The 16,177-nt window shown below is 40.5% G+C and overlaps 1 protein-coding gene across 1 annotated transcript in view; it reads right to left on the minus strand.

The window, feature by feature from the left end:
• TNKS (tankyrase, TRF1-interacting ankyrin-related ADP-ribose polymerase) overlaps window positions 1–16,177 on the minus strand; it is a 135,986-nt gene that overhangs the window by 59,106 nt on the left and 60,703 nt on the right. The window contains exons 4-5 of the mRNA XM_009893675.1: window positions 4,015–4,051; window positions 3,077–3,152 (exon numbers count right to left, since the gene is read on the minus strand). Coding sequence (XP_009891977.1) covers window positions 3,077–3,152; window positions 4,015–4,051 — 113 coding nt within the window. The remainder of the gene's footprint in view (window positions 1–3,076; window positions 3,153–4,014; window positions 4,052–16,177) is intronic.

Raw genomic sequence — 16,177 nt, forward strand, 5'->3', positions numbered from 1 at the left:
TTTGCACACACACACCTTCATTTTTCCACTCCAGAAAATAATTGCAAGAGTAGCAACAGAGAATGAGTTCCCTCTTCAGGCAACAGCTGAAGAGCTTCAGCAATGTGAACATTTCTACAATGCTCATACAATCTATCTAAACTGTGACTTGGAGGGGAAGCAAATTCAGTTTTCACTCCTATTCAGTCTTTGACCTCTGTGCTAAATAAACAGATGGAGCGATGGTTATCAGCACCAGCTGTAACTGTGTTAGCAGCATGGACTCCTGTCCAGTAGGAATGGAGACTCTGGCTATCAATACTTTTCAAAAAGGCTGCAAGCAGCACACAAAATGCAGTAAGCCTTTGTTATTTCCAACCAAAGCTGGTTTCAAACCAGCGAACTACTGTCGGAATTTTCCACCCCTTTTATCCATTCTGTGAAGCACACTCTCACAGCAGATGGGGTGTTTGGGAAATCCGGGAAGTTCCTGGATCCAGTAGTACCACAAGAGGTACCCCAGGGTGGGGGTTGGGGGAAGTAAACTGCATACAGCAATGAAATAAACAATACTGTGATTAACAATATCCTGACTATTCTCTATTCTGTTATTCAGTTCTAGCGCAATGGGTGTTAGAGGAAAACTTCTGGAAACTCACACCCCAAATTATGAAAAAAAATCCCCTACCAGCACCTGCTATACAGAAAAAATAATTACCCATTCAGTACTGGGACTCAATTTCCTCACCTACAAAGCTAATTGTTTCCCTTATGAGAGTAGCGCTGGGCATCTCAGAAACGTGCAAAGCCAAGGAATGCACAAATCGGAGAAGTGTGTACACAAGACTTTGTGGATATGTCTGTATGCAGAGTAAGCGTGATGCTGAGAATCTCAGGCCACTCCAGTCTGCACTTGCTCGCCTTGACAGCTCCATTAAGTCCGTGGCCTTATACTGTGATAAGTCTGAGGCTTGAAAACTCAAAGGATCTGCGAAAAATAACTACGAAAAGCATCAAGGAATGCAAAAAAGAACTTCCAAAATCGACAAATTCTCAGCTACTGTAAATCAGCATAGGCCAACTGGAGGCAGCTACACCAGCGGAGATTTTCATTTAGAAGAACGCTGTGCTGTAGGCTGAAAAGTTCACTTAATTTGCAGCAGAGCTTAGAATGATTAAAACCCAAGTGATCTTGCACTAGTACAGGACCTGAAAGCTTTGCCTGAAAAATGGAATACTTAATAGTTATATAGCACATTTGCTACAGAGAATTACTTCACCTTAAATAGTCTGTACACATATGGTAGGGAAAAAAAAATGTATATGGCAGACCATTAAAAAAGCTAATTAATATCAATGGCAAGCCATCTTAAAAGGAGCTTTAATAACCAGTGCCTTTACCAACAACCAAACACACAAACAAATTATCGAAGCATCCACATTGATTAGCTTTAACTGCAATACGCGTTCTGATCTTTGGGCATAAATTTTCAAACTAATTCAGAGGGTGCAATAATACATAAATATTTTCCACTAGCTTAATATGAATTTTAAAGTTGGGGGGGGTTGTTTGCTGCTTTTTGGTCTTGTTTTTTTTCAGATTGATAAGTATTCTAGATAAGATATCCGCAAGGGCTTATTCTTCTCCATATTGAAAGAAATCCTAACTCTGCCTTTGGCCTTAAATCAATAGTGATGTGAACTCAATTACTCAGTAATGCACTGCTGTATACCACCTTGCTTAATTATAACAACACAGTGCACTATTAATACCTAAATACAATCTCATTTGAATGGTGGTCTTTAGAAAAAAAAAAGGAAATGAAGAACTATGGGCAGTATGTTTAATGTTAAAATATGGGGAGCATTTCATCAGTTCTGACACCGCTGAACTAAATAAAGCCCTTGTTCATTTGCCTGTTACCAGATCATGAAATTAATTGTTTTAAAAACCTGGAAGATTCATAAAACTTCCAATCAGTGACAAATGTAAACAAGCAAAAAACTGACTGGGTTTTCTTTCACATAGTGGTATCATAGGCATTACAATTGAGAAAACATTTTAAAATGTGTATTAAAAATAGGAATATTTTCACAATGGAGCTACATTTTTATAAACAGCAACAACACATCTTTTAATTAAGAGGCAGCGCAAACTGGCCTATCTCCATTGATTTCAGTGGAACTAGGCTGTTCCACAACAGCTTCAGAATAAACAGAGCTTTAAACTAGGCTCCAACACACTCCACCAAAAATAAAAACTATAAAGGAACACTTCCCATGCTTTTCTCTCCAAAAGTGAGATGCAGAGCTTTAAACTATGCTCCAACACACTCCACCAAAAATAAAGAAAACTATAAAGGAACACTCCCCATGCTTTTCTCTCCAAAAGTGAGATGTACTGTTACACATGAGATGTTTTTAAGAGATGCAGATTAAGAACATTCTGGTACACAGTAAAAAATAAATTAATACAATAACCAACGTTTATAAATCCAACAGTCTAGACAGACAGACCATCATCTCGATGTCTAAAACATCAAAAATCATAGGATTTAATTCTCACTCCGTATGTTCTTCCCTCCTCCAGTTTTAGCCTAATCCTTAATTTAACTCATTCAAACATCCCTGCCAGAGAAAGTCAAAACAATAACGTCAAATTAAAGAAAATGCAGAAGGTGTTAAGCATATCAATACACTGCCAGTCTAGTCTACATGGCAGGGCATTAGGAGCTAAGCTGAATACCAACCACATCACCCAGACAATGTTCAATTACAAATAACAACTTTCCTCCCTTAGTTATTTTATTCACCTGCAACAGTACATTTTGTTTTTCTTATAAAAGGTCTTAAGGTTTCACTTTACACGTATGCCAGGGTCTGACATTTAAAAGAAAAGACACACACAAAATCCACGTCAGCCGACTGTTGATCTGTCACAACTGCCAGCATCAAGTACACAGCATTTAATTTCATGGTGAAAAGACATCACAGGTTTTCCCCCCATACACTCTCTTGGTTTATACATCTGTGCTTCCCAGTATGGCTAAATTGGCCTTTCGTGAATAACAGAAATATAAAGCAGGTATTAACTTACCTTGCGCCCATCACTTGCATGGCAGTTCACATTTAAAGGAGTCAATAAAGCCATCAGTTTTTCTTCATTACCACTCCTGTAAATGGAGAGGAGAGGATTATGGAAAAGGGGGAAAAAGACAGAGCTCTTCGCAAAACATTTGCTAAGGAGCTGGATATCAAAGTATAGTATATTGAAATTTGTACACTGCCAGGGAGAATGTCAGATGGCTAAAGGATCTTCAAAACCAAGGATAAATACAGAAAAAAAAATATTAAATTTGCAGTTGTGTATTACAAAAGATCATGCAAAACCACCTCCTAATTTTTTTTTTTAACCTCATCCTATATTTCCTTTATGTAATTTTACAGATCCTCTGAAAGCCATTTGCCAAATTAAATGTTCTAAATTAAACATATTTTCATAGCATATAGCCCATAACATTTGAAACAACTGCATACCAATATCCAGAAATTTTTTTAGAAGGGTTAACAGCCTACATAAAACAGTCTTGTGCTGTCAGAAGGAACGATGAAAACATCTTTGGAATATATGACTGAACTTTACACCTTTTGTATAGGCTTCCTTATGTTCTGTTCTGATAAAGCCTATTTTCAAAATATATCCTAAGGTAGCAGTAAAAACCAAAAGGAAAGAAAAATTTCAATATTTAATTTGCTCGTAAAAAGAACAGTCACAAAATGATAAAGAGGATTTAAGCAGATTAAAGCAAAAACTCAATATTAACCTTATAACCACCATAGTGGGGGATTTCAATTACATAAACAAGCTTTCCCATTTGTACCAGACTGTAAAGTCCAAAGAGATTTATGCTAATGAAGTGGTTCGTTTGCATCATTTCACGGAAAGGCAATGGCAAAACATTACTGTTTTAAAAATCCCTTTTCCTCTCCTGCTTCCACCCCCAAAATATGCTTTATATTCTAAGCAGCACTCACCTAGCAGCTTCCAGGAGTTCGTCCTTCTTGTATTCACCTAAATGATTGCAAAATATCATGCTGTTAGCATTTGGCAGAAGACAGATTAAGAAATGCAGTAGGAAGCAAATACAGAATTAAAACAGAGAAGAGGAGAAAAAAGCCCACACCCCGCTGGGTGATGGAGCTGTGACGTTAGCCAGCTTGTGGAGGCAGCATCACCAGTACCTTGGAGACGGGCAGCAAATTGACGCATCTTCTTGTCCAATCCTCAGATGGAAAGGCTTTCTTCGGACGACCAATGACTGCGAAATCTTGTGTCCAGAAACACAGTCCCGCTGATAACAGCATGTCAGCTGAAGACAATGTCCCCACCCCCTGCCCTATTCAGTATGTCACATTATACTTGGGAAGCATAATAAATTCTGAGACAAAAGCGAGGCAGTGCGGCTTTTTAAAAGGTACAAATTACCAAAGCCCTCACCTGCCTATTTGAATGGTAATATTAGACTTCACCAAGTTCTTCAGAAGAGCAGCGATTATTTAAAGAATTCCAAATATTATATCATCAGCCACTTCCCAAGAAAATAGGCATTTGAAATAAAAAGCACAGACAAAAGAGCATGAACTCTCCAAGAGATTTTGCTAAGAGACTCTGAGGTTAGAGATAACCACGAGTAATGTTAAAGCAACATTTACATTGGAAATTCTGAGTTACAACAGATAACTCAGGAGGGTTGTTGCATCACAGGATTAAAATTGCACATGAATATCTTAAAAAGAGCATGGAACAAGATGACCTGCGGAAGTAAGACAGTATTCTACAAGTCTGAATCGCAATGATATTGTGCAATACAACTTTAAGGGAATTTCAATTCAGAAATTAGAAAAATAGCTTTTAAGCAGCTTCATAAAGTCACAGAGCGGAGGGTATCTTAAGAGCCAAAAGATGCAGGGCTCGAAAAACATACCATATACCACCTGCCAGAGAATTAAAGCCTCTAACCACAACACTGTAAGAAAAACAGGAAGATGAAGCTTTCCTGCAAGAAAAGAACCACCTTTGTGCTGCCTCCTATGTGCATTTGTAATGAGCCTCCAGTCAAACTCATTACAGGTGAGGAAAGCTGTCAGCCCATGGGAAATGCTAGATCGGACTGCAGGTAAACTGGAACCCTCCTCTGGAAACAATATCCCTCAAGAAAGAATTTCTCTAGGCTGCGGGAGGAGGGTTAGGGTCCTCTTCCATCAGAAACAGCTTGGTACTCCCCCCATCACAGCTCCTCTGATGATCAGCAGAGGGGGACAAGAACCACGACAAAACCAGCCCTCTCCAGGGCCTTATGGAGCCCTGTGTAGTTCAGCATCCTGCCTTCACCCAGGGGTGAGGAGGAATAGGGTGAGGACACACAGCCGCGTACCTCCCACCCCATCCTCCTGGCTGCAGCTGAGGGGTTCACAAAGGCATTAAGTATCTGCATCTTGTAATACCGGTGAATTTTCAATGCACAAGCATGTTTAATTGCTTTCTGAAACATATTCAGCTTTGGGAATTCACAACAACCTGCAGCAAGGAGTTCCACCGCGCAACTGCCTCTCGCATGACAGGTCTCTCAGCTGAGCAGTTCTGTGCTGCTGGCGATGCAGCAGACGAGCTCAACGCAAAGGCCGTGAACTGAAATTGGCACTTCAACTAAAGGCCACGAAGGCTAACTTAGCTTTTGGAAGAATTTGTCTGCCTGTCTGTCTTAACAAAAGCTTGATTATGAAACAAGTAAAATGACACAAAAATATGATTGCCTTTGTCTTGCCACCACTCTCCAACTCCATCAGAGGGGTTCCTGCCCACCACAGGGAATTGTCTTTTCAAGCCATGGTGCCTGTTCCTCTCCTTTTTCTTTTTTTTTTTTTTTTTTAATGAAGATAAAATACCAGGCACAGTTGTGAGTGTTTCAAATCAATGGTGAGTGAAAAGCTCTGGACAGCATGTGAGGAGGAAAAAAAGACACTTTATTACTACTGCATTACTTGCGCAACAATCTCAAACAGCTGGATTTCCTGCAGGAGAGTTATTGGCCTGTATTATATCAACACTTTAGGGACCTAATCAGATTAAAAGACCTGTTTGCACATTCTGGTTTGGCACTGCATCTAGCAGTCCTAACTAGGCTTTTGAATACTATTAGGTTAGACAAGTGTAATAGCATTTTTCCTTCATGCTCAGTAAGTTGATACTTTAACACACAAAAGCCCTTTCCTCAAACACCTTGATTAGGAAAAGCAGAACTGGAAGGCTGTGGCTCTTGATTTAGAAATGTCCCACTTAAGTAAATCAGTTACTTTTACTAAGTGGTACTTTTTAAAAAAGGTATTTACAGATACCGTTGAAATTCATACAAGCAATTCTTGAAATTCACCACAGCTCTCCCGCACTGTGATACGGGTTAGGAAAATATTATCTTGTAATTAGCTAACTTTATTATTCTCAACAAGCAGTCACGTTTTGCAAAGCAGCACCTAAAATTACACAGGTGCTTACAGCACACCATCAGGGTTGCCAAAAAAGGCCAAGTGTGCTCCACAGGGTCTGGTCTCCTGGCTAGGAACGGGACGACGGGGAAGCCCTCGACCGCCCGAGCCAAGAGCTGGTGGGATGCCACTGAGCAGAGCGAGGGCTGGCTGACGGCATGTGGGACAAGTGGGTGGCACTGCCCGCAGGACCGGCTGCTGCTGGCGCAGGCTGCGTTCCCACCAGAGGGCTCTGCCAACACAGCTAAAGCCGCTTGGCTACGAAGCATATCAAAGGCCATCCTGCAGCATTTGGCCACAGCTACCTAATAAAATATTCATTTGCAAAGCATTTGAAAACAAACTGTGCGTGCCTGTGGCAGAGACTGATTTCAAGTTCTGAGCTGAAGCACAGCAATACAGACCATCAACCTCACGTAATACTTCTGTTCAAAGAATGTCTGTTTCAAAGAACTGTTTGACTTGAACCAAACTAATAACACCACTTAGAGAGCTCCTTTGAGCAGGTCAGGATTTATAGTTTTGCAAAAGGGCACCTGCAGAACAAAGCGCAGGTAACAGCCTGAATTACTCTTCCAAATCTCTCAGCAGTTGCTAGCTTTGAGGAAAACATCCTTCCAATCAGTGTCAATACAGAGGATTTTTGGCAGCGATGTTTTGGATAGCACAAAGCTTGTCTGCCAGAGGAGTGAAAATTAATGTCATTAAACCATGCCACAGAAGACCAAAACTGAAATACAAGGCTGTAAACAATATTCATCTATTTGCTATCCATCCCTTCCACCATATCTCAGTTCAATCTGTCCTTTCTGTGTTTGATGACAACCCCAAACAATACACAGCCACGCCACGAGACACATCTGGCCACACTGTAGGTGAGAACTTGCCAGGCGTGCCCCCCTTCTCCGTACAAGAGAGCCCAGAGCGACAGCCCCGAAAGGGTGCCACTTTTTGCCCTGGCAGCCCACAAAGAGAGCACTGGACTTGCTCACCTCGGCATGCTGGGTAGCCCAGAGACAGTCGGCCTAGGAATTTCTGAAGGCAAGGACAGAAAGGGTGTGAACTGGGGAGCAGAGAGCTCTACACCAAAGCAGTGTCCCTGTTCCTATCTTGTCAGACAAAAGCTGGTAGGTAAGAAGAAACTGCTCAGTGTCTGGTGTTCACTGCACCAGACCAAGTTCTTTGCTTACAGCTTGCTCAGCATCCTTTACACCATCAAGTTCTCTACTTGCTCTCAGCTCCACATCACACCACTGCTGCTCCATTTATGCTGGAACTAGGAGGTTACCACTGGTAACCACAGATAATCGATGTTTCAAAACACAGCTACCACCAGGCAGCTAACTAGCCCTATCTCTGTCCCCTCCTAGGAGAAAACCAGTTATCTCCAAGACCTCTGATCGGCTGCTGTGAACTACAGTGACCAAAGCTCCACATGCTACGCAGCCACTGCTGTACCAGGCCCTAGCTGCATTTTGCAGGAGCTAATTAGCAGCATATGCTTATTAACTATCAGACATCAGTGGCTGCTTGCATCCGGCGGTTAAGTAGATCAGTAGCTGGAAGCTCAATTGAGATCTCAGTGGAGGACAGGAGACCTTGCCTTCCACCGAGACATCACGCTGATCAGCAGCCACTTTGAATCCAACCGCAGCAGATGAAAGTAATCGAAAGAGTGGAGCTGGAGACACACACAGACATGCAGGAACGTTGTATTTGGGAGAAAGAAAGACAGGCGTGCACCAACAGTGACAGGCTGAAATCTTTATGGGCTCCTAATGTATTTCTTTCATTTGTGCTTTCCAGCTTAATGATAAAAGCTGCAGCCAGAAAAGCACAACCAGCCTCCTGCAGCCAGACTCCATGAGCCCTCCCCTACCATCAACCTGTTCCTCCTGCTTCCCATCTTCATGGTGCCAGCTTCCTATTTTTGTAGTCTCTGGTGCCACGTGATTATGCGGTGTTACACTGGGTCACACTGAAAATCTAGGTGCAGCATAAATCAATTCCATTATTAAAGAGTTACAAGGAATAATCAGTCAGTCCACTTCTAGATTGAATTCACTAGCAACCTTTAGATTTTAAGCCAGTTAGGTAAGCCTGTGAAACACAACCATCATATACGCATGTGTTTGAGACAAAAGAAAAAAATCCCAAATTTTGCAAAAAACTAACATAATGAATCAGTCCTACAATGTGCTTTACAGCCAAATAACCCTGTTTCACTCTCTCCCAAAAGTATTAACATTTCATCTGACTACTGCAAGCTGAAAAACCTATCTGAAGGCACAGCATAAACCAACAGTGCTTTTTCAATGCATCTACACTATGAAATAAGGTGAATTGCTCGCGCTCTCTCTCTCTCTCCACGTCAACTAATACAGAAACAGTAAGAGCCAAAATGTCAACCTGGACAAAGCAGTTTTTGCATTATCATACTAACATGTCAGTTTTCCACAGTGAGGACAATTCCCTAAAAATTAATGGCACACAGATTATATCAAGCCATTGTTAGCCAACATAACAACAGAAAATAACAGGGGAAAAATGGATGAAAATATTTTCAACCAATCTGAAAAAATAAAGAGGATGAACAAGTTGCACATCATATGGAATCACAGTTACAATTTTAAATCTCCAGAGTACTGATAAACAGTGAAAAATTTTACACTAGCCAATGGTAACCTGCTTCTGAGATGTGAGAAAAGGCCGTGGGCCTGACCAACGTGCAGCCGTGGCCACAGGCTGGGGAGAGAAGATAAACGAATATTAACATAATCACAAAGTGGTTGAGGTTGAAGTGACCTCTGGAGGTCTTCTCATCCAACCCTTCTACTCAAGCAGGGCCACCTAGAGCAGCCTGCTCAGGACTGTGTCCAGGCAGCTCCAAGGATAGAGATTCCCTTGCACTTCTCCACTCAGCTGTTTCTCACAAGTAAATGGGCTCATTAGGCTCATGTCTAATAGGCTTGACCAAGAACACAGCAAGACCCTAATTTTCAGCTTTTGTCACAGATGAAAAACACCAAAGCAACTCTACTATATGCAAGAGTGAGAGAAAATCAACGCAGAAGATAATGTCTGCAAGAATAAATTGCAGACAGGGGGAAATGTTACAGAGGAGGAAAGGTTTGGTACCTTTACTCTGCCTCTTCTGTTGAAGATGAGTCAGGAACTGTGCACACAGATTCAAGTCAGCGATATGTAACAGAAATTTAAAAACTGAAAATGGTTCCGCTAATAGTGAAGTGCTTTTAAGGACATGGCGTAAGGCGGGTGGGAGTTAAAGAAATAAGCAAACATAGTTTTGTCTCGGCTACAACTCTACCAAACAGCTGAGCTAGCAGCATCCTACATGGAATAACTTTCAGTTAGGTGGACAGAGATTGAATCCAGAGCATTTCTGATTTAGTTTTCTAGAAACAGAAAGCTGGATCTGTTCTAAGGCCTGACAGGAAGCAGCATGTTGGGAAATCTGCAGCTTTATATAGCACAGATTGGCAAAACCTCTGCTAGGGTCTAAAGTGATGGAAAAGGTTCTTGTCTATCAAGCCATTGATTCAAAGCACATAGATTACATAAGCGTATATAAGATACAGCAGTTATTAAATGTCATCTTCATAGCTACATATAAATTGCATGTACAGTATAGGGTTTCGTCACCAAGAAGGATTAGGTGGTGGATCAAAATGGGTCTCCAGTGCACATGCAGTTACAGCACCATTAAGTTTACATTTGGCACATAACATAGCCCTGTTTCTCAGAGGAACTCTTTTCAGTGGTACTGACCTATTTGCTAAAAAATGCTATCAGATTTCCTTCACCATACAGTGGCAGGAAGATTAAAAAGTCCCTTTGTCAGAGAGTTTCAAATTTCTGAACTCTTAAATCATAGCATACAAAGATGAAGTTAAGTCGATCACAGCAAGCAAAGGAATCTTCCTGAATGTGCAGGGAAAAGACACAACACATTGCACTGCAAGACCATAATAATAAATAAAAAAAAAAACCCAAAGCAACAACGCAACAAAAAAAAAACCCTAAAACCACCCATCATGCGGTAATCCATATAATCATCTTACCTTCAACAATGCTATCATACCCTACAATAGAATTTCTTCTGAAGTAATATATCTGACAAGCCTTCTAAAGCTCATTCTCTTTAATGTACCTGTACAGGTAGTTTCGATTTCTTCATATTAGTGCACACTACTCATACAAACACCATGCACACATCCATTTTCTTTGTAGTGTGAAAAACATATTCTTTTCAATACAACTGTGCTATTTCAGAATGCTGTACTTCTCTTGAAGACACACCATCACTCTCATCTGTCAAGTTTTCAGACTGAGATCAGAAGAAGAAAAAGAACTGCAGAATTTCAAGAGACTGAGAAGAAAATCTAAACCTTCTGCAATTCAAAACACTGATGAGAGGGTAAAACTGAAGGGGTTGAGGCTCATCTTTTCACTAAAGTTCAATATTCGTGAGATCTCTTGTGAAATACACATGGAAAAGGAAATTTGATTGTTTTTCCCAGAGCTGTTGAGCCTTCCCCATTGCCCACCCCTTAATGCTTAATGCAAAGGCAACATTCCCATGGCTCTCCCTCTTCCCCTCATTCCTCGTATTAATTCCAGCTATCAGCAAAAACAAAACTCCACTGTAATTCCCACTGCTCAGGCCATGCTCCATATTAATAACTAATAAATTGTGGTACGCCATTTTTCCTGCAACTACTACTTTCTCATTTCTGTAATATGTTTGCATATGTATTTTCTCTCTGGGTTTCCTAGGAAATCTTTCCAAAAGAAGACAAAGGACTAAGCAACTCTCTTTGTCAAAGACTTGAGTACAGTAGAGGCGGATAGACAGCCAAGTAGTATATCCGGAATTGAGCAGGAGAAATAAGCTGCTTTCATATTAGTGCAGTTTTCAAAAGCCAGATCCCTCCCCTGTCCTTCCAAACAATCTACTCAAACAGGGAAATTTGATCCTCCAGAATATTCTCTAAAGAGAAACTACAGAAACACCTGTTAATAATTGACAAAAAGCATGGAAGAAAACTAGCAAGAAAAAAAAAATACAACCCTCAGGAAAGCCATACTGTACAACAGCAAGTTCCAAAGTTATGTTCTATCATCTAATCTTTTTCTGAAAAGAACTCTGGAGTGAACATGAGCAGACTAAATTTTGCAATCTTTCCGATTTTCCCATTGTAGATACAACATGCTAGCAAGCTGGGAACACTGTGCCTGAAAATCTATAGCTGGATTCAAAACTGAAGCATTTATTTTAACCAAAAAAATATAAAATGTATACTCTCTTAGATACAGCAAACATGACAGATTTTGTACTAACAATTGGTACAGATTTGAAGAAGTGGGTTTTTTTAACTTTAGCTAGGAAATGAATGAGACACATAAAACGTACATATGTGCCAAAGTATTTTTCACCAACTAAAAGTTTTTTACTGAACAGTACAATCCTTCCTCTGTACATCTGAAGCTGCCCCGTGTATCTAAACCTACTCTACAAGCTTGAGAAAGCAGAGGCTGCCACCTTGTAAAAATGCACGTGTTGCCACACTTGCCCTGCAGCACAGACCCTGGAAGGAACTCAAATGCAGTTAAATCACTTCTCTACCTTCCAGACAAAACCCACTAAACATTTCCTAGGCCTGCTGGGCCACAGAGCAGCAAGCAGAAGGAAGGAACTCCTTTGTAACTAGAGGAAATAGAGGGCAAACCTGTCAAACACACTATTTCAGAAGTTAAAGAAAACAATGCCACAACATTATCTTTATTACCAAGAGCAGAAATATCACTAAAGGGATAAAAAGAGGCAACTTGTTCTTATTCAACACTTAAGCAAAGTAAAGCAAGTAAATCCTTATCAAAGGAATGTCAAAACAGAGGTAACAGATTTTGTTATAATGAACAATTTTGTCATGCCAACCAGGAAACTAATCTGTCAACAGTCCACTTTAAGTATTTTGAAAACTATGCATTTCCCCACAACAAAAAGATGGGAAGAAAATAACCCAACCACTTTCCCTCTTACATTAAAGCCATATAACTCAAATAATTTTGCCTCACTGCTGCTGGCAAATTTTCCCTCCCCGTGGGTTTTTATTTGCCAGTTGAGAGTCAAAAGACAGCTGGAAAATAAGGAAAAGCCTGAAACAATTTGGGGGAGAGAGGAGACAGCAGCATGACTGGAAAAGGATATGTGGATTGATACAAAAGACTTGTGATAGTACCCCACAGGAAAGAAGAGCTGTGTTTGACTTGGATACATCCTTGCCCTCCCCTATCCTTTCCATCATATCTTATGATATAGGGAATATATACTTAAAAGTGACAGTTCCTTTTGTTTTGTCAAATTTTTCAAAACTGTCTTTAATGCCTTTTCTGACCATACATTTACACTAGCAGTTATCAGTCACAGTAGCTCAGATCAAGGTTTGCCTGATCTGAGCTGTGGTGTGCCCTCTGGGTACTCACCCGCGCAAAGAGCTGCTCTGTGCCCTAAATGTGAGTAGGGGTGTTTTGTAAGAGGAAGGAAGGAAAGTTTGGATTTACGGAAAAATGTTCAGAATCTGAATCTGCAAACTCTTGTCCTCGCTAAAAAATATCTACTAAAGCACCAGCTGGGGGAAAATGAAGTTGTTATTTATATTCAGGCACTTTTTGCTACTCCTGTTGGCATAGCATATCACAAGATGGAAATACAGCAATAATAATAGTGAACGCCAAAATGCAGGAAGTCTAGCTGTGAAGGGTTACATTATTTACCAACTATGAAAGAATGATGAAATATTACGTACAGTTTAAATCTTGTAAACATTTTCAGTCCCTTATATCAACCTCATTGTTTTAAATGCTTTGCTAGCTAAATACCTGATGGGTAACAGGGTTACACATATGATTTCTTAAAAAAACCCCACAGAAAACAAAACAAAACAAAAAACCAAAGCAAACCAACAAACAACCCTCGCTGCCCTAAATGACAATATGGTTCAGTACAAAGGGTGGAAACAGAATAGCACCACAGGAAAAAAGGTGGCTGACAGAAGGAAAGAGATACTAACTCATTAATTAGAGACAAGAGCTGTAGTTCACCAGCCTGCTGTCATTATGTTTCACCTCCAGAGGAGAACATTCATTCTTCAATTTTTCATTTATGCACAGAAAGTTTCACCTAACGGAATACAGGGCTGCCTGTTCAAGAGATACCCTACACAAAATGACTCTATGGAAACCAGTCACCGGTTATGTCCAGTTTGACACTGTTGCCACACCGTGTGCACTTTATTTCTATTGCACTGGAAAACTAAGAACCAGGACTTCACTGTCACAGGTATATCCATGAATAAAGCACTTTCCAAACCAAATGTTCCCTCTTCATTGTGGGCCAGAAAGGAAATACATAAACTGCATGTATCCTCAGCATGACAGCTCTGCAGGTTTCTGTGCAAACCTGCAGTGAAAGGTAGCTTAATTACGTTCTGCATGAAGTAGGAAAAAATACTGCTTTCCATTCTCAGTTACAGCAATTTTCACTAGATTTAAAGACTCTGCTTGCCTCAAATAATTCAAAAATATAATTGGCCAAAAAGTATTCCTACATTGCTCATTCATCGCAACCATTAATGACCTTAAATATCCCCACGAAAATACATTTAAATGATCCTCTTACTAGGTAATAGGATTACCAGCAGCTCCTAAACCAGCCTATTTTGCCAATGGCTTTATTTCAAAATTATTCTGAGGTACCCTTCATTTTTAACTTCCAAATAAGTGGTATTTTAAAAATCTATTTGACATAAAATGAAAGAGGACCATGCAAGAGTTAATGCAGATTTTCTCTGCTGTGTCCTACGTGTATTAGTTCAGCATGAGCTAACTCAGTACTACCACTCCTTCCGGAGAGCACATACCATCACGGAGAAATAATACTGTAGCTTCCCTACCACCAGCTTAGGATTCCTGCTTGCCCGTTTCTCTTAGAGCCCAGTTACTGATACAGGAGATGGTGAGATCTACCACTGAGAGATCTTGCTTCCTGATGCTGACTCTCCTTTTTGCCACCCTCTGAGCACACCTCAGCAGAGCAGAGGAAAGACAGGTTATAAGAGAAGTGGGTCTGTCTTCAGAGAGCTGGGCAATGAAAACTGCGGGGAGGAAGCACAAGCTTCCAGAGAAAGGACAGCTCCTACTGGATCACATTGCGCCATTAAACCAGTTATAGCATATACGTGCAGTGTAACATCCTTTACTACAATCAAAACGGGTTTGGATTTGGATGAAGGACACAAGGCTGAAAAGGAATAGGCAAGGAAATATTCAAAGGGAGGGAGTTCTAAAAGTTTCTGCTGTCCCTTTTTCCATTCAACAGTCACACCAGCAGTCTTGACCCCTGGCTGTGGGCTATCTAGGAGCTGTCGAACAATGTAAGACATCAGCTTACATCTGGGTTTTGTCAAGACAGTTTTTATATTTACCATTTTTGGCCCAAATAGAAGGCTAGGCTTAAATATGGAAGCCCTCGTCATTCTTGAGCATACAGATGGTGCTTCACAAGAAAGTTTCCCTCTGAGAATCAGTGGTGTCCTCTGGCTATTTGAACCATGCTTGGAAGTATGGAGCTTTCAGGAAGGCATTTCTGGCCAGCAGCTATGAGGCAGGGTCTTGGCAAACAGTCACACTTCTCCTTTTCTTCCCTTCTCACTTTTCTCACGTTCTCCAAGACGCTGCACCTAACCTTAGCAAAGAGAGAATATCCTACAAAGGAAGGTACAGCCACATATAGTAAGAGCCACAATGCACGTAAGTCATAAATTATTTTCACTCTAACTTGCTAGCTCTCCAGGAGGAAAACACTCATCTACCATCTTGCAGTAGTGCAGACAGACAAAAGTGGGCGGATTCTTGAGATGGAGCTACATTTTTCCTGCCAGTGATCAGGAACAGGTTTCCCCGTATAGCTCAACACGAATTCAAGAGATAAAAAGATTCATGAAAGGCAAGATTTACTGGGTAACTAGACCAACAATTTCTAGAACACTGGTGAGAATTCTCATCAAGCTCCCTGAGGATACTGCATCATTTGAAAAGAAATCACTTAAAATAACTGTCTCTTAGATTTGCAGGGAAGACCAGCATGAGTTTCAATGCAAACACAGAAATGTTATTCCCGCCATTCTTAGACAAGTATCGGATTTAATTTATGAATATGCTGCTGATTTTTTTTTAATGTCTTACTTTGCTCTTTCCATCCCTCTAGTTTTGTCATCAAGCTTTTTTTTTTAAAAAAACGTATAAGAAAAAAAAAGATTGCCTTTTATCTACTACTAACTGGAAAAATTGTTCTCAAAAGATTTTTTGCTATGATTGTTAAAAATTAAGTAGAATCTGCACACCTCCCTGCACATAAAAGGTTACTTTTCTGTGTTCTGTCGCAGAAAATAAATCTTTTGCTTCCAGGGCAATGGACAACAAGAGACTAACCAGCATAAGAGTCACACATGAAATAATATACCACTGAGAAAGCAATGTCTCTTCACTCAGGTCTGCTTTGCCCCATGTTTTTTAGAATGCATAACAAGAACAAAAAACCTAAGTTTCTCTACCACAGCAAAATGGACACCCA

The sequence above is a fragment of the Charadrius vociferus genome, unplaced genomic scaffold (assembly GCF_000708025.1).
Source record: "Charadrius vociferus isolate BGI_N301 unplaced genomic scaffold, ASM70802v2 scaffold59, whole genome shotgun sequence".
In the NCBI taxonomy this organism is placed as follows: Eukaryota; Metazoa; Chordata; class Aves; order Charadriiformes; family Charadriidae; genus Charadrius; species Charadrius vociferus.